Source organism: Lissotriton helveticus, chromosome 7, assembly GCF_964261635.1.
Source record: "Lissotriton helveticus chromosome 7, aLisHel1.1, whole genome shotgun sequence".
NCBI classification, from domain to species: domain Eukaryota; kingdom Metazoa; phylum Chordata; class Amphibia; order Caudata; family Salamandridae; genus Lissotriton; species Lissotriton helveticus.
Window position 1 is genome coordinate 1,956,643,402 of NC_136068.1, and position 18,330 is coordinate 1,956,661,731.

The 18,330-nt window shown below is 52.9% G+C and overlaps 1 protein-coding gene across 1 annotated transcript in view; it reads left to right on the forward strand.

The window, feature by feature from the left end:
• The window catches only part of EPHA1 (EPH receptor A1), a 138,836-nt gene that overhangs the window by 107,677 nt on the left and 12,829 nt on the right, over window positions 1-18,330 (forward strand). The window contains exons 11-15 of the mRNA XM_078655847.1: window positions 3,370-3,555; window positions 3,788-3,849; window positions 3,940-4,149; window positions 6,779-6,928; window positions 10,923-11,116. Coding sequence (XP_078511973.1) covers window positions 3,370-3,555; window positions 3,788-3,849; window positions 3,940-4,149; window positions 6,779-6,928; window positions 10,923-11,116 — 802 coding nt within the window. The remainder of the gene's footprint in view (window positions 1-3,369; window positions 3,556-3,787; window positions 3,850-3,939; window positions 4,150-6,778; window positions 6,929-10,922; window positions 11,117-18,330) is intronic.

Below are 18,330 nucleotides of genomic sequence, written 5' to 3' on the forward strand. Positions count from 1 at the left end.
CTAGCACGCCAGCAAGCTGGGGTTGACCACACTGACTGTTTCATATGTCTACCCCATCCCCTGGCTGACCACCACTCAAGGGAGGGCAGCTGTAAGTCAATGCAAAGCCTGTGCACCTACAGTCACACATCATGCGACCGGAATATGTTACTTACCCTGTAAGCATCTGTTTGTAGCGTGTAGTGCTGTAGATTCACATGACCAACCACCTCCCCGAGAGCCAGTGACTGTTTCCGATACTTCTTCGTTTGAACATTAACTCTCAATACTGTCTACAGAAGTTCTCGCGGGGTCACCGCAGAGCCCACCTCCTGCTCCATCGTTTGCTCACCCACTGCGCAGACAAAAGTCCAACAGTGAAGCTCAATGCTAAATAAGGGAGGAGTCTCACAATACCATGTGACTCGAAAAACTTCTTCAAACAAAAAACAGACTTACAAACATCCAAGCCCATCAGTAAGCCCTTGAAAGGCTCAAGGCTCCCATCGTCTCCAGGTGATTGTTGGAGCTGAAAGAGCGGGCCTTCAAGTGGAAAGATAAACTCTCAACTTCGATCCTCAGCAGTTGAGAGTTAACACAAAACACATCCCTCCTGGTCGAACACAAAGGGCACTCGCAGAAAGAAGCCCAAAGGCACTGAACGGAGTCCATAGAGTTGAGGACTCATAAGGAAAAACGTGAAGGTTGTTGGCAGCGAAAACATTTGTAAGACTTTCGAAGCCAAAAATAGGATTCTTGAATCTGAAATAACGACTATTAGCAAAAAAGAAAAAAAATCATAGGGTAAGTCATTATCAAGTCAACCAGCTCCTAAGCCGATAGGACTAAAAGGACTAGGTGAGGACAGTTAAACCATCAAACAAGCAAGACCACTCATTGCTACACTTTAAAAAGAGCATGAGGCCGTTTGCAGAAGATGTCTGCGTGGAAACACAAGCGAATGTGGATGATATGGAACCACATTTACACAAGGGTGAGCGCTCCACAAGGATGAACGTGGACGGTGGCCCTCCATGAGAGCACGTTGAGCTGCATCCATTGAGTTCATCGCCAGCAGATGAGGCCAGTTTATCGCGGGCTATCAAAGGGACTGACAGTGGGAGGAGGCGCTTGAAGATTCATGCATTTATTGGAAATCTTGAGCCCTCCCCGATGTAGAAGCCAGTGTTAACACAAACCAGGGAGGCGTTGAATAACGCCAGCGTCTGCGAGAGACGTAACTCCACGCAGTACGATACAACGCAAACCTTCTACTGTGTCCAGTGCACACTAGAGGACCAGTGGAGGCAGAGTCCCGAATGAGGTAACAGCCAGGAAAGGAATGAATTGTACACATGGAATGAGACCTTATCCTGTCAGTAAAGACTGGAATCAGTAGAAAGAACGCGTAAAGGACCGCGGCAACACAACAACTCACAGACACAGAACACATCACTGAACAGACATGGTCATCGAGCACGGGGCGCGAGAGGCTATCACGACACCTGGAGAGTTACTGCTCTGTCTGCACAGAAATACAGAAATGACCCCACAAATGGTGGTCATGTCATGTGGCCTTGAAAGCCACAGTGCAGTTGTAGTGAGGGGAACCCGCCTTTACAACGAGGTTTTAACCACGTTGTGACTTTCCCCCGCGTTTTTATGCACGCATGTTTTTACAATGCCTATGTTTTTACGACGGATGCCTTTATCATGCATTTAAGATAAGTTGGGGGGTGTAAGAGTTCTCCCCCTCACAAATACATTGTTTTTAAATGAATAAACAATGTGTACTAATGGCATCCGTTGTAAAAACAGACACATTGTAAGAAAATGCTTGGTAAAAAATGCGTGGTTAGGGCTTGCGACCGATTTCCCTGCGTTGTTGCGTCGTACAACCGTAGTGAGCCGTCAACACACTGTTTGCAGTCAATGCACAAATTAAAATCGTTGTTCTACATTTAGATACAATTCTGTACTCAAGCACTGACTGGTGGAACAATGCACAGTATGTGACACTAGAAAAGTCCAAGACACAAAACCACTGTGACAGGTACGTAACTGGTCACGCTTCTCACTGTTGATCTTTCTTTCTCTTACTCAACAACCTGCCGCGTCAGCCCTCTGTCAAACAGTTATTCAACCAATCAATCAGGGTTGATAAAGCACATCTACTCACCCGCGAGGGTCTCAAGGCGCTAGGGAGAAGGGGGGTGGCGGCTGAGTTGAGTGCTGGGGTCATCCGAAGAGCGAGGTCTGAGGTCCTTCCTGCAGTGTAGGGTCTTGTCGGTGGTGGAGGGGAGGTGGTTCCAGGCCTAGGCTGCGAGGTAGGAGAAGGGCTTTCCTCCCATTCTGGTCTTGTAGATGCCTGTGACGGTGGCCAGAAAGAGGTCGGCTGATCGGAGGAGTCTCGGGTGCGTGGAAGGAGAGGCGGGTGTTCAGGTTTGTGGGTCTGAAGTTGTCGAGGACCTTGTAAGCGTGCGCGAGGAGCTTGAGGTTATTCTTCTTTCAAAGGGAGCCATTGGGAGGTCACAGAGGTGTTGGGTGATGTGACTGTGATGGGGGATGTCGAGGATCAGTCAGGCTGTGGCGTTCTGCACCGCCTGGAGTTTGTGCCGCTGTGGTCCATGCAGGTAACAGCGGGGGCGGTGGGGCCACATTGGGGATTTCGAGGGATGACGCCAAGGGAAAATTAAAGAAATAATAAATTTTCCTTCGGCATCATCCCTCGAAATCCCCCCCCAACAAGTGGAAGCCGAGTCCCTAAAGGGGTAACAGCCAGGAAAGGAATGAATTGTACTCGTTGAACGGGACCTTATCCTGACAGTAAAGACTGCCCCACCTTTGTTACCTGCACGGACCACAGCTGAGTTTGCCAAGTATTTTCTTGTTGATTCCGTGATAGAGAGCGTTGTCGTAGTCCAGTCTGCTACTGATGAGGGCGTGCGTGACAGTTTTTCTGGATTCGGTTCGGATCCATCTGAACGTTTTTCGGAGTGTGCAGAATGTGTTGTATCAGGCCGAGGATACGGCTTTGATCTGGCGGTTCAGCGTGAGCGATGAGTCTAGTTTGATGGTGAGGTTTCGTGTGTGGTCCGTTGGGGTGGGGGTGTTTCCGAGGACCGGGGGGCGTCGTTCCATGCGGAGGGGGCGGAGCCTCTGTGCACCTTTTAGTCCTACCTCCTCCTCTGTGTATCTGTGTGTATTCTCTCCTCTTTCTCTGTTCCATCTCTTATTTTCAATATTTACTGCCACTGCCCCCTAGGTTCTCTCTACCTCCCTAACACCTTCGCTCCTGCCTTCCCACACGGATCCCTCTCTGTCTCTCTCGACCCTTTCTCTACCTCTCTGTACCCCAGAGTGACTCCTTGTACCTCCTCTCCCCCACAGGTGAGTTTGGTGAGGTGTTCCGGGGCTCGCTGCGGTACCCCGGGAAGGAACGGGTGACCGTCGCCATCAAGACTCTGAAGACCACCTACTCCGACTCCCAGTGGTGGAACTTCCTGCGCGAGGCCACGATCATGGGGCAGTTCAACCACCAGAACATCGTCCACCTGGAGGGCGTGGTGACCAAACGTGAGTGCGAAAAGTGGCATCCCTTTATCTACGTTCTCCGTCTCCCTGTCTCTGTTCTACCCCCCACCCCTGTGTTCGCCCTCTCCCTGTCTCCGTTCTCCCTCTCCCTGTCTCCGTTCTTTTTGTGTTGTAGGACTGCTCTTTCTTTTCAGGGCTTCCTTTGGCATGGTTCTGTTCTTGTGTTCCATGAATTCCCTTTGAGTGATACCTACCTTTCTCTCTCTCCCCCCAGAGAAGCCAATGATGATCATCACAGAGTTCATGGAGAACGGCGCCCTGGACGCCTTCCTGAGGGTGAGTAGTGACGCCGCTCCTGGTCAGTGCCAGGGCCTCCACCAGTCATGGAGTTGCCACCTCTGAGAATCTTTTTTTTTCACCCACTAGCAAAATGAAGATAAGTTCAGCTGCATGCAGCTGGTGGGGATGCTCCAGGGCATCGCTGCCGGCATGCGGTACCTGTCCGACCGGCACTACGTGCACCGGGACCTGGCCGCCCGCAACGTCCTGGTGACCCACAAGCTCCTCTGCAAGGTCTCGGACTTTGGCCTTTCTCGAATCCTGGAGAACGACACTGAAGGCACCTATGAGACCAGAGTAAGGATTCCACGGGGAGGGGGTACCAAAGAGGAGGGGGTACCTATAGGGGAGGGGGGTACCTATAGAGGAGGGGGATCCCTATAGGGGAGGGGATACCTATAGAGGAGGGGGATACCTATAGAGGAGGGGGATACCTATAGAGGAGGGGGATGCCTATAGAGGAGGGGGATGCCTATAGAGGAGGGGGATACCTATAGGGGAAGGGGATACCTATAGAGGAGGGGGATACCTATAGAGGAGGGGGATACCTATAGAGGAGGGGGATGCCTATAGAGGAGGGGGATGCCTATAGAGAAGGGGGATACCTATAGGGGAGGGGATACCTATAGAGGAGGGGGATACCTGTAGAGGAGGGGGACACCTATAGAGGAGGGGGATACCTATAGAGGAGGGGGATGCCTATAGAGGAGGGGGATGCCTATAGAGGGGGGATCCCTATAGGGGAGGGGATACCTATAGAGTAGGGGGATACCTATAGAGGAGGGGGATACCTATAGAGGAGGGGGATGCCTATAGAGGAGGGGGATACCTATAGGGGAAGGGGATACCTATAGAGGAGGGGGATACCTATAGAGGAGGGGGATGCCTATAGAGGAGGGGGATACCTATAGGGGAGGGGGATACCTATAGGGGAGGGGGATACCTATAGAGGAGGGGATACCTATAGAGGAGGGGGATACCTATAGAGGAGGGGGATGCCTATAGAGGAGGGGGATGCCTATAGAGGAGGGGGATACCTATAGGGGAGGGGGATACCTATAGGGGAGGGGGATACCTATAGAGGAGGGGGATACCTATAGGGGAGGGGGATACCTATAGGGGAGGGGGATACCTATAGAGGAGGGGGATACCTATAGAGGAGGGGGATGCCTATAGAGGAGGGGGATACCTATAGGGGAGGGGGATACCTATAGAGGAGGGGGATGCCTATAGAGGAGGGGGATGCCTATAGAGGAGGGGGATGCCTATAGAGGAGGGGGATACCTATAGAGGAGGGGGATGCCTATAGAGGAGGGGGATACCTATAGGGGAGGGGGATACCTATAGGGGAGGGGGATACCTATAGAGGAGGGGATACCTATAGAGGAGGGGGATGCCTATAGAGGAGGGGGATGCCTATAGAGGAGGGGGATACCTATAGGGGAGGGGGATACCTATAGGGGAGGGGGATACCTATAGGGGAGGGGGATACCTATAGAGGAGGGGGATACCTATAGAGGAGGGGGATGCCTATAGAGGAGGGGGATGCCTATAGAGGAGGGGGATACCTATAGGGGAGGGGGATACCTATAGAGGAGGGGGATACCTATAGAGGAGGGGGATGCCTATAGAGGAGGGGGATACCTATAGGGGAGGGGGATACCTATAGAGGAGGGGGATACCTATAGAGGAGGGGGATACCTATAGAGGAGGGGGATGCCTATAGAGGAGGGGGATACCTATAGAGGAGGGGGATACCTATAGAGGAGGGGGATACCTATAGAGGAGGGGGATACCTATAGAGGAGGGGGATGCCTATAGAGGAGGGGATGCCTATAGAGGAGGGGGATACCTATAGGGGAGGGGGATACCTATAGGGGAGGGGGATACCTATAGAGGAGGGGGATACCTATAGGGGAGGGGGATACCTATAGAGGAGGGAGGGAGGGGCACCTGCTAGTGCTAAGGTACAGAGAGCAAGAGGGTGAGAGATGCTGGAAAAGGGGCCAGTGCAGCGGCATCAAGGAGGGAGAACCCCAGGCACGGCAGCACACCATGGAGAAAGGTGCCAGGGAAACAGAGCACTGGCAAAACCAAGGAAAGTGCTGTGGAGGGAGGGGCTCATGCGTCATTGGATGGAGGCTCATCAGAACTTTAAGAAGAGGCCTCCCGAGGTTGGAGTGGGAGAGGCCCACTACCCCTGGTGAGGTGTCTATGGGTTCCGGAGTAGCGTGCTACTCGATGAAAGTGCTTAGACGCGTCGCATGGGGTAGTGGGCGCTATATAAATCCGATTACAATTTCCAGAGAGCAAGAGAGGGAAAAACATACAAAGGGAAAAATCGAGGACAGGAAACAAGGCAACCATCCCAAAGTGAGAAAGAGGAGCTTGCGAGAGTGAAATAAAGTGAGCGGGGGAGGGGGTGTCTGGCAGTGGATTAAAGAGGCGGATTTAAGACTATGCAGCTTTGGTACTCGGAGCGCTGACATTTAATTGTGCCGGTCGCGGGCTTCTGAGCAGAGCTTTGGACACAGCATCATTCTTTCCCATATTAAGCACTGAACAGGACCCCTGCATTGCTAGGCTGGTCCTTGGCACATGGGTGGGGGCCGTCGGTGGGGTGCCAAGATGGGAGAACCATAAACAACTGGACAGGATGCCAGCCAGGTGGCAAAAGCTTAGGATCCGGGTCTGGAACTCAGGGGGTGTCGAGAAGGAGAGGGCGGTCCGGACAAAGGTTTGAGGCGAGCAGAGGTTGCAGAGAAGGGGGTCATTTACAGGATTAGTAGCAGAATTCAGGGGAGGGTGGGACTGGTACCTCAGGCATTAATAGGAGGATACGGTGTGCGACTGGTACCTCAGGTATTAATAGGAGGATGCGGGGGGGACTGGTACCTCATCTGATAAGTTCCCTTTTGACTCACAGGGGGGAAAGATCCCCATCCGATGGACGGCCCCGGAAGCGATCGCGCAGCGCATCTTCACCTCCGCCAGTGACGTCTGGAGCTTTGGCATCGTTATGTGGGAGGTTCTCTGCTACGGGGACAAACCTTACGGGGACCTGAGCAACCAGGAGGTAAGGACGGGTCAGTTCTGGGGGACGGGCTGGGATGTCGCTGTCCACTTTCGGAAATTTAGGTAAAGGGACCATTCTGTGGCCAGTGTGAAGCAGTCCACTCTCTGGGACCAGGAGGGAAGAATTGGGTATCCTTTAGGGGGAGGGGCCAGTGTGGAGCAGTCCACTCTCTGGGACCAGGAGGGAAGAATTGGGTATCCTTTAGGGGGAGGGGCCAGTGTGGAGCAGTCCACTCTCTGGGACCAGGAGGGAAGAATTGGGTATCCTTTAGGGGGAGGGGCCAGTGTGGAGCAGTCCACTCTCTGGGACCAGGAGGGAAGAATTGGGTATCCTTTAGGGGGAGGGGCCAGTGTGGAGCAGTCCACTCTCTGGAACCAGGAAGGAAGAATTGGGTATCCTTTAGGGGGAGGGGCCAGTGTGGAGCAGTCCACTCTCTGGGACCAGGAGGGAAGAATTGGGTATCCTTTAGGGGGAGGGGCCAGTGTGGAGCAGTCCACTCTCTGGAACCAGGAAGGAAGAATTGGGTATCCTTTAGGGGGAGGGGCCAGTGTGGAGCAGTCCACTCTCTGGGACCAGGAAGGAAGAATTGGGTATCCTTTAGGGGGAGGGGCCAGTGTGGAGCAGTCCACTCTCTGGAACCAGGAGGGAAGAGTTGGGTATCCTTTGGGGGAGGGGCCAGTGTGGAGCAGTCCACTCTCTGGGACCAGGAGGGAAGAGTTGGGTATCCTTTGGGGGGAGGGACCAGTGTGGAGCAGTCCACTCTCTGGGACCAGGAAGGAAGAATTGGGTATCCTTTAGGGGGAGGGGCCAGTGTGGAGCAGTCCACTCTCTGGAACCAGGAGGGAAGAGTTGGGTATCCTTTGGGGGAGGGGCCAGTGTGGAGCAGTCCACTCTCTGGGACCAGGAGGGAAGAGTTGGGTATCCTTTGGGGGGAGGGACCAGTGTGGAGCAGTCCACTCTCTGGAACCAGGAGGGAAGAGTTGGGTATCCTTTGGGGGAGGGGCCAGTGTGGAGCAGTCCACTCTCTGGGACCAGGAGGGAAGAGTTGGGTATCCTTTGGGGGGAGGGGCCAGTGTGGAGCAGTCCACTCTCTGGAACCAGGAGGGAAGAGTTGGGTATCCTTTGGGGGGAGGGGCCAGTGTGGAGCAGTCCACTCTCTGGGACCAGGAGGGAAGAATTGGGTATCCTTTGGGGGGAGGGACCAGTGTGGAGCAGTCCACTCTCTGGAACCAGGAGGGAAGAGTTGGGTATCCTTTGGGGGAGGGGCCAGTGTGGAGCAGTCCACTCTCTGGGACCAGGAGGGAAGAATTGGGTATTCTTTGGGGGGAGGGACCAGTGTGGAGCAGTCCACTCTCTGGGACCAGGAGGGACCAGTGTGTATCTGTCAAACCGTGGATGTCTGCATACGGCTGGACCATGTTTTTCTTGCAGCTATACGTGTACAGCAGAAGGCGTAGGTTTACCGAGGAAGGGAGTATCTTCTGTATTGAACTCCCCTCCCCAGAAAAGGGTTTGGTGTCTAGTTATCTTTACACCAAGAATCAAAGAAATCTGGGTCATAGACATTCAGGGAAGTCATGTGGTTGGCGCTTCCCTGGGACTATTTAAATTTACAACACCTGGACTTTCTGGAATTGCTGAGGCCCCCACATTCCTGGTGCAAATAGAGACCCCACTGGCCCAGCCCTGGCCATCAAATGCCAATTCTATCCCATCCTGGTGAGTGGTTGACGACTTTACCCATCTGCATGCATTGCTCTTGATTCAACCAAATAGCCCTAAAGTTAAACAAAGTCCTTAATGTGAGGCAGGCACAACCTTCCCTCCTGCCACAACTGGGCAGTCTGCAGCAGCCCAGGATACTATGAATAGAAGTAAAGCCTCTAAGAGGAGTGAAGTGAAGCCACGCAGACTCTGGGGAAACCTGTCCACGCAGCGTAGACCCGCCCAGACGAGGAGGCATTGACTCGTACCCCTGCAGGGTAGTTTCACTTCAAGAGGCGAGCGTGGACTCTTAACCCCATAACCTGCCAGGCCTGTGTGGGGTTATTCACATGCAAAGAGTACTGTGCGCAGAATCAGTGGGAATCAGTGGAAGAGACGGAAGCTGATGCTTGCAAGAGTTCAATCGATCAATCAGAGATATGTAAAGTGTGGCACATCATCCATGAGGGTCTCAAGGCCGTGGGGTGAGCCACGGTTAAGGGGCACTGTCAGTGGTGAGTGTTGTGATGTACCCTGGATGTCTCAGTCACTCAGGTGTCACATTAGCGCTGGGCCATTCTAGTTCGATAACTTGGGCTACATGTACGTAGGTTTTTTTGGGTCACAAACAGCCCAATTTGCAGTATCCGGCTGTTTGTGACTAGAAAAAAAATGCATTTTTCTATGTATCAAACCCAGTTTGCGATTCGATAACCTATTCCCGAATTGCAAAATGGGTTTGCGATCCAGTATTAGGAAAGTACGTGTTAAAGGCGTCCCTTCCTAATAGCAACGCCATATAAACAGGATCTTCCTCATCAACAGCTCCCTCATGCGAACCATCTTTGCAGCGAAATTGGGGATTTTTGTTCATTCGCAACAGATCTTTTTTCCTGAAGCCTGTCCAAAACCTCTCTCAGATGTAAGTAATGTAGAGCCGTTGCATTTGCCTGCAACCAAAATATAATTCTGAAAAACTACAGTATCCTCTACACCCTCCAACACTTTCTCCATTATGCGCTGAAAAACTGAGGCGGCCGCGACAAGCCCAAACGGCATCCTCCGAAACTGAACTGTCCAAACAGGAGAGACAATCACCGCGAGTTGGTTACACCCACTGTCCAATTCCACCTGATGATACGCCAATGACAAATCAATTTTCGAGAAATTCATGGCACCTTCAAACTTCGACAGGATATCTTCGATACGTGGTAGGGGGAGAGAATCCACCCAAATGTCTTTGTTCAACCTGTGCAAATGGATGCATACTAGAATGATCCAGTCAGAATCTATAACCACTTTTTACATTCAAACAGGAACATTCTGTCTCCAGGGAGCTGACATCACTATGCGTAAGGTCAATGCTAATATACTATCTACTACGAGCACGTATGACCGTTTTTTGTTTACCAGATTCAGATCGGATTTACGGCACTTTCCGCCAGCATTTCCCCAGGGTAGGAATAGGGCAGAACCTTTCACACGGCGGCTGCGACAGCAAGTCTCCGCAGGACACCTTCATTATACAATGTTTCGCGACTTCTATGTAGTCCCAAGGAAGGCTTCTATTATTCTGATACTAAAACGGTAAACATTTCTCAAGTACGTCCTGCTCTTACGTACCTACAACTGCTCACCGGAGACATCCTTTTAATGTAGTTAGCTTTTTGAAAGCCGTTCTGAGATTGAGAAACAGTTGTGATTAGTTGATCTATATGTCTACAGGTGTTTGTACTTTTTTATCTAGTGTTTTTTTTCTATAAATTTCTGCTGTACATTTTTAGTATATTTTAGGAATGTCATGATTGTTGTGTTTGTATTTAATGAACTTATCTTAACTGATATGCTACCTGCATTCTGCATACTTATATGATTGGATTTTAGCATTTGTCTTGTTTTTATGGTATTTGCTTTTATTGTTTTCTTCAAAAATCGAATAAAGCTTATTTTGATTATTTGATTGAGGAAAAGCGAATACCCACTCTTGCTGTGGATACAAAACTGGTGCCCGCCCCCAAAAATGAGAGCCAGTGAGAAACATCTGCAACCACCAGCTCAAATTAAGCCCTGCTGCCATCCCTTGTAGATGTCACTTCCTGTCAGTGACCTGTAGACTGCGCACTTCTGTTGGTTTGTGGTGATGTCACTTCCTGTCAGTGACCTGTAGACTGCTCACTTCCGTTGGTTTGTGGTGATGCTCATTTCTTGTCACATTTAGTCAGGTTGTTGTGACTTCTCTTTGATGAGACCTTTCCTCCCCACCGGCCTGACTCCTCTTCATCCTTGACAGGTGATGAAGAGCATCGAGGACGGGTACCGCCTGCCCCCTCCTGTGGACGCCCCCTCCATCTTGTACGATCTGATGAAGAGGTGCTGGGCCCGGGACCGGGCCAGGAGGCCCAAGTTCCGTGAAATCCAGACCGAGCTGGACCATCTTGTGGCCAACCCGCACTGCCTGCGGAACATTGCGGACTTTGACCCCAGGTACCTGTGAGTGTGAGCATGAGTGGGGCAGATGCGCTTGTCAGAGTGAAAGGGCTGCCCCCCACTTGTCCTTGTGAAAGCCTTGCACCCGCACTGCCCGCGGAACATTGGGGGTTGTCAGTGTAACTTATGAGGTATTGCGGGCGCGAGGACTGAACCTACGCCTAATCAGTGCCACATCTGAGTAACATACGAGGGATGGCTGATGCCTGGACTCCAGCTGTGCCAGAGACAGATGGACTGTTCTAGGCCCTTGGAGTGCGGGTGGGACGTTACAGGGGGAAGAGGGGACAGATGGACTGTTCTAACCCCTTGGAGTGCGGGTGGGACTTTACTGGGAGAAGAGGAGACAGATGGACTGTTCTAACCCCTTGGAGGGCGGGTGGGACTTTACAGGGGGAAGAGGAGACAGATGGACTGTTCTAACCCCTTGGAGTGCGGGTGGGACTTTACAGGGAGAAGAGGAGACAGATGGACTGTTCTAACCCCTTGGAGGGCGGGTGGGACTTTACAGGGAGAAGAGGAGACAGATGGACTGTTCTAACCCCTTGGAGTGCGGGTGGGACTTTACAGGGAGAAGAGGAGACAGATGGACTGTTCTAACCCCTTGGAGTGCGGGTGGGACTTTACTGGGAGAAGAGGAGACAGATGGACTGTTCTAACCCCTTGGAGTGCGGGTGGGACTTTACAGGGGGAAGAGGAGACAGATGGACTGTTCTAACCCCTTGGAGTGCGGGTGGGACTTTACAGGGGGAAGAGGAGACAGATGGACTGTTCTAACCCCTTGGAGGGCGGGTGGGACTTTACTGGGAGAAGAGGAGACAGATGGACTGTTCTAGGCCCTTGGAGTGCGGGTGGGACGTTACAGGGGGAAGAGGGGACAGATGGACTGTTCTAACCCCTTGGAGTGCGGGTGGGACTTTACTGGGAGAAGAGGAGACAGATGGACTGTTCTAACCCCTTGGAGGGCGGGTGGGACTTTACAGGGGGAAGAGGAGACAGATGGACTGTTCTAACCCCTTGGAGTGCGGGTGGGACTTTACAGGGAGAAGAGGAGACAGATGGACTGTTCTAACCCCTTGGAGTGCGGGTGGGACTTTACAGGGAGAAGAGGAGACAGATGGACTGTTCTAACCCCTTGGAGTGCGGGTGGGACTTTACAGGGAGAAGAGGAGACAGATGGACTGTTCTAACCCCCTGGAGTGCGGGTGGGACTTTACTGGGAGAAGAGGAGACAGATGGACTGTTCTAACCCCTTGGAGTGCGGGTGGGACTTTACTGGGAGAAGAGGAGACAGATGGACTGTTCTAACCCCTTGGAGTGCGGGTGGGACTTTACTGGGAGAAGAGGAGACAGATGGACTGTTCTAGGCCCTTGGAGTGCGGGTGGGACTTTACAGGGGGAAGAGGAGACAGATGGACTGTTCTAACCCCTTGGAGTGCGGGTGGGACTTTACAGGGGGAAGAGGAGACAGATGGACTGTTCTAACCCCTTGGAGTGCGGGTGGGACTTTACAGGGGGAAGAGGAGACAGATGGACTGTTCTAACCCCTTGGAGTGCGGGTGGGACTTTACAGGGAGAAGAGGAGACAGATGGACTGTTCTAACCCCTTGGAGTGCGGGTGGGACTTTACTGGGAGAAGAGGAGACAGATGGACTGTTCTAGGCCCTTGGAGGGAGGGTGGGACTTTACAGGGGGAAGAGGAGACAGATGGACTGTTCTAACCCCTTGGAGTGCGGGTGGGACTTTACAGGGAGAAGAGGAGACAGATGGACTGTTCTAACCCCTTGGAGGGCGGGTGGGACTTTACAGGGAGAAGAGGAGACAGATGGACTGTTCTAACCCCTTGGAGTGCGGGTGGGACTTTACAGGGAGAAGAGGAGACAGATGGACTGTTCTAACCCCTTGGAGTGCGGGTGGGACTTTACTGGGAGAAGAGGAGACAGATGGACTGTTCTAACCCCTTGGAGTGCGGGTGGGACTTTACAGGGGGAAGAGGAGACAGATGGACTGTTCTAACCCCTTGGAGGGCGGGTGGGACTTTACAGGGGGAAGAGGAGACAGATGGACTGTTCTAACCCCTTGGAGGGCGGGTGGGACTTTACTGGGAGAAGAGGAGACAGATGGACTGTTCTAGGCCCTTGGAGTGCGGGTGGGACTTTACAGGGGGAAGAGGAGACAGATGGACTGTTCTAACCCCTTGGAGTGCGGGTGGGACTTTACAGGGGGAAGAGGAGACAGATGGACTGTTCTAACCCCTTGGAGTGCGGGTGGGACTTTACAGGGAGAAGAGGAGACAGATGAACTGTTCTAACCCCTTGGAGTGCGGGTGGGACTTTACAGGGAGAAGAGGAGACAGATGGACTGTTTTGCAGCGTGAATCTTTCTGGATTCACTATGCTGTGCATTATTCCGCGGTCTTGTGGTTGGGTCCGGATTCGTAGTCTTTTCTTTGTTTTTTTTTTTTTTTTCTCTTTGCCCAGGTGGGCGTCGGCGTCACACCCCCTTTGGGTGTATTTCCGGTGACGTCGGCATGCTTCCTGCGGAAGCTCCCACTCTTGGGCGCCATCTTCAGATTCTTTTTTTCCGCGGTCGGGTCTGGATCGTTCCCGTTTGGGCTCCAGACATTTTTGGAGAAAGAAGAAAGAAAATACAGAAAAGACGAGGAGAAGTCATCTGAAGACTCCAGGGGACTTCACCGACGAAAGACAAGCAAAGATAAGGCGTTTTCCATCCAGATCTTCGACGACCGTCGACGAACACGCGACCAGAGAGGCCCTGGACGCTCGAGGATGGACAACACGCCGTTCAAGTTCTGCCGTAACTGCCACCACAAGTACGCGCAGAAGGACCAGCACCCGGTATGCAACCTTTGCCTACCGGTGGACCACGAAAGCGGAGACTGCAACGCCTGTTCCGCCTTCACCCCGAAGACCCTTCGTGTGAGAGAGAGGCAGAGGGTAGCACACGCCGCCCTGCAGGGGAAGGCCCCGACCCCGTCGCTCTACGAGCTGGGGATGTCCTCCGAGGAAGAAGACAACGCTGCCGCCGAAGACGACAGCTACACGGTCGTAGAGACCGATTACACGAAGACTTCTGACAAGGTAGGAGACTCTTCGGCCCCCAAGAACCCGAGAGACTCTGAGTCTCGAAAAATCGAGGGCAAGACCCCGAAAGCGCCGACGCCAAAAAAGGCGGCGTCCGCGACTACTCCCAGGCCCAGCGGATCCTCAGAGAAGGAGTCCCCGGCGCCGAGAGCTGCTGATCAGCAGAAGACGTCGAAAATCGTCCCCGAAAAGGATCGATCGACGAGGGAGAAAGACCCGAAACTGTCGACGACGACCAGAGACCCGATATCCGGTTCGACGTCGAAAACTTCGACTCCGAGAGGCACGGCGACGAGCCATCCGTCGAAGAGAGCGGCGGAACCATCCGACGCGGAACACGCGGCCGAGATGGAAAAGAAAAGAAGGCGCCTCGAGGCAGAAATGGAGAACTTCATGCAGCGGAAAAAAGATTTCGACGCAAGGATGAAGGCCTTCACGATCCCTCACAAGACCAAGCCACCAGTGCTGGAGGCGGTCGAGGAGGAAGAAGAAGAGGTCGCCGAAGTCACCGAGCAAGACCAGGACGTCGAGGTGTTCGACGACCAGGAGGAGTACGAGAATCCCCACGAGAGCTACAGCTATGGGGAGGAAGATGAGGACAGGACAGACACAGAGTCGGCGCCCTATGACCTTCAGGAGGTAGATTACATCGATGTCGACACCGACAGCCCGGAGGAGGTGGTCGACACCTACCCCTCGAGGCCCTCGCCGCCGGACGACATCGGGGCCTACAACGCGGTGATACAATCTGCCGCAGCAGCTTTCAAGCTCAAGCTCGACGAAGAGAAGCAGAAAGCAGACTTCCTTCTGGAAACATTGCTCCCAACACAAACGAGGAGCCAGTTCCTCCCGATGCTCGAGAGCGTCTTGGCTCAGGGGAAGGAAGCTTTCAGGGAGCCCGCAACATGCAAGGCAGTAACTCCCAGAACTGAGAAGAAGTACAAGCATGCCGCAAAGGACCCGGCCTACATTCAGGGCACGGTCTCCGCAGACTCCATTATCACGGCCACAGCAAGGAGGAGGGCTAACGTACCCACTACCTCGGGCCCGCCACCGGATAAAGAGAGCAAAAGGATGGATCTGGTGGGCAGAAGGATCGAACGGAATGCCGCGACCCACTGGCGCATGGCTAATTCCAACGCCCTGGTAAACAGACACATGTACCAAATCATGGAGGGACTGGGGCAGTTGGTGAAGGACTTGCCCCAGGATGCCAAGCAGAAAGCCGAAAAGCTAATTGAAGAGGGGAAGAATGCTGCAAATTCTTGCCTTAAGACGGCCCTGGATGGGGCAGACACCGCCAGCAGGCTCATGATGATGGGCGTCACGGAAAGGAGACACGCCTGGCTCAGGATATCCGGTTTCAAACCGGAGGTGCAACACAGCATCCTGAACACACCATTCAACGGCAGTACGCTTTTCGGACAAACAGTTGATGAGCAACTCAGCCAACTTAAGAAGGATAACGAAACAGCAAGATCCATGGGAGCATTGCAGTTCAGAGGGAACAAGAGGGGCACCCCGTCACGGAGGCCCGGCGGAAGAGGCGGAAACCAGCCAGGTACATCACACCAGGCTTTCCAGCAAACGCACCAGGCAGACTCGCAGGGTCAGCAGGGCCATCAGAAACAGCCCTGGCAGTACCAACAAAGAGGCCAGTCCTTTCGAGGGAGAAATGGACGGGGACAAAATAGAAGAGGGGGCCAGCAGCCCACCTCCAAGTGACTTCAAAAAAATCCGTGTGCCCACCCACAAAAAAGATCCCAGGGGGCAGCACGTACAGATGGGTCAAGACAAACTAGACACCTACGACCACAGGACACCAGTGGGAGGAAGATTAAGATTCCACCTCCAGGAGTGGAGAGGAATCACATCAGACAAATGGATCCTCAACATTATCCAATTCGGATACTGCATAGAGTTGGAGGCGAGGCCAACAAACAGAAAACCAAGAAGAAAGCCGCTAGCAAGCAAGCAGCTGCAGTGCCTTCAGGAAGAAGCAAAAGAACTCCTGCAGAAGCAGGCCATAGAAAGGGTACCCTTCAAGGAAAGAAACACAGGAGTATACTCAACATACTTCCTGGTACCAAAAGTAGACGAGACAATGAGGCCCATTCTCGATTTACGGTTCGTGAACAAATTCATAAGAACGCAAAAATTCAAAATGACCTCCCTGCAAGAGGTGCTCCCACAGTTGCAGACCGGGGACTTCATGGTCACTATAGACCTCAAAGACGCATACCTGCACATCCCAATGAACAGGAAGCACAAGCACATGCTCAGGTTCACCGTCGGAGAAAGCCACTACCAGTTCACGACACTGGCCTTCGGTCTAAAATCGGCACCAAGAGTTTTCACAAAGTGCCTCGCAGCAGTCGCAGCGCACCTAAGAAGGCAGGGAATACATGTATACCCTTACCTGGACGACTGGCTGGTGAAAGCAAACTCATACCAGAAATGCAAGCTGCACGCACATACAGTGACCAGCACGCTCATAAACCTGGGGTTCTCCATCCATTGGAAGAAATCATCAATGGAGCCGGAACAAGTGAAGATCTTCCTGGGAGCACAGATCAACACCTTACAGGGCAAGGTGTTCCCCAGCGAGAAGAGGGCGAGGGCGCTGGTGAAGGAAACTCGCCTCTACCGGAAGGGACAAGCTCGGACAGTGAGGACGGCGAGCAAGATCATGGGGATGATGGCATCATGCATCCACCTGGTACCGAATGTACGACTCCACATGAGACCCATTCAAGAATGGCTACAGGAGCAATGGTCACAAGCTACAGGCAGTTGGGAGGATCTAGTGGTTGTAACGCACGCAGTGCAGAAGGAGATGACATGGTGGACCATGGAGAACATAGCAAGGGGAAAGCCTCTAACGCCCCCAACGCCAACAGTGACCATCACCACAGACGCATCCCTGAAGGGATGGGGCGCTCACATGGAGGAGCTCAAGGTGAGGGGACTGTGGACACCGACGGATGCCACAAAGCACATCAATTACTTAGAATTGAAGACAATCTTCCTTGCACTGAAGGCCTTTCAAACAAGACTGTACAAGCACAGGGTATTGATACAAACAGACAACACCACTGCGATGTTCTACATCAACAAGCAGAGGGGCACACAGTCCACACCGCTTTCAACGCTGGCGCAGGAGATATGGAGATGGGCCATCCCTCTCAAGATAGACCTGCTAGCCATACACCTACCAGGGAAGGACAACATACAAGCCGATTGGCTCAGCAGGCAGACATCGGCATCCCACGAGTGGGAGCTCAATGCTCAGGAGACAAGATACCTGTTCGACAGGTGGGGGACACCATCGGTGGACCTGTTTGCCACACGCCAGAATGCAAAATGCCAAAACTTCGCATCCAGGCAGCCCGAGGAGGGGACACTGGGGAATGCCCTATGGATAGATTGGTCAAGGACATTTGCCTACGCCTTTCCCCCGATACCACTGATGCACAGAGTACTGAGCAAGTGCAGAGCGAGCAACATGACACTGATACTGGTCGCACCGCAGTGGGCGAGGCAGACCTGGTACTCGCAGATCATGGAGATGACACAGTGTGCACCCCACAGATTCAGCAGGAGGAAAGATCTACTGTCCATGCAGAACGGAGAGGTACTGCATCCAGAGCCAGAGAGCATGAGCCTAGTAGCGTGGCTCCTGAGGACATAGAGTTCGCACATTTGAGACTACCAGAAAGCACCCTGAGGGTACTTCGGGAGGCACGAAGGCCCAGCACTCGAAAGTGCTACGTTGCGAAATGGAAAAGATTCACAATATGGTGCAGACAGGAAAGACTCCACAATAAGATGAAGAGGGACTCCACAGTGCTAAGGTACCTGACGCACTTACTGGAGAAGAACCTTAGCTCATCCTCGTTAAGAGTTCACTTGGCAGCGATAGTAGCCTACACAAGGGGAGAAACGTGCAGGAGCTTCTTCACATCACAGGTGGTGAAGAGATTCCTAGAAGGAGCGAAAAGGATCGCACCACCCAAGCGGGTGCCGCCACCTGCATGGAACTTGAACACAGTCCTAACGGAACTCATGAAAGAGCCCTTTGAACCACTTCACAAGGCCTCCCTAAAG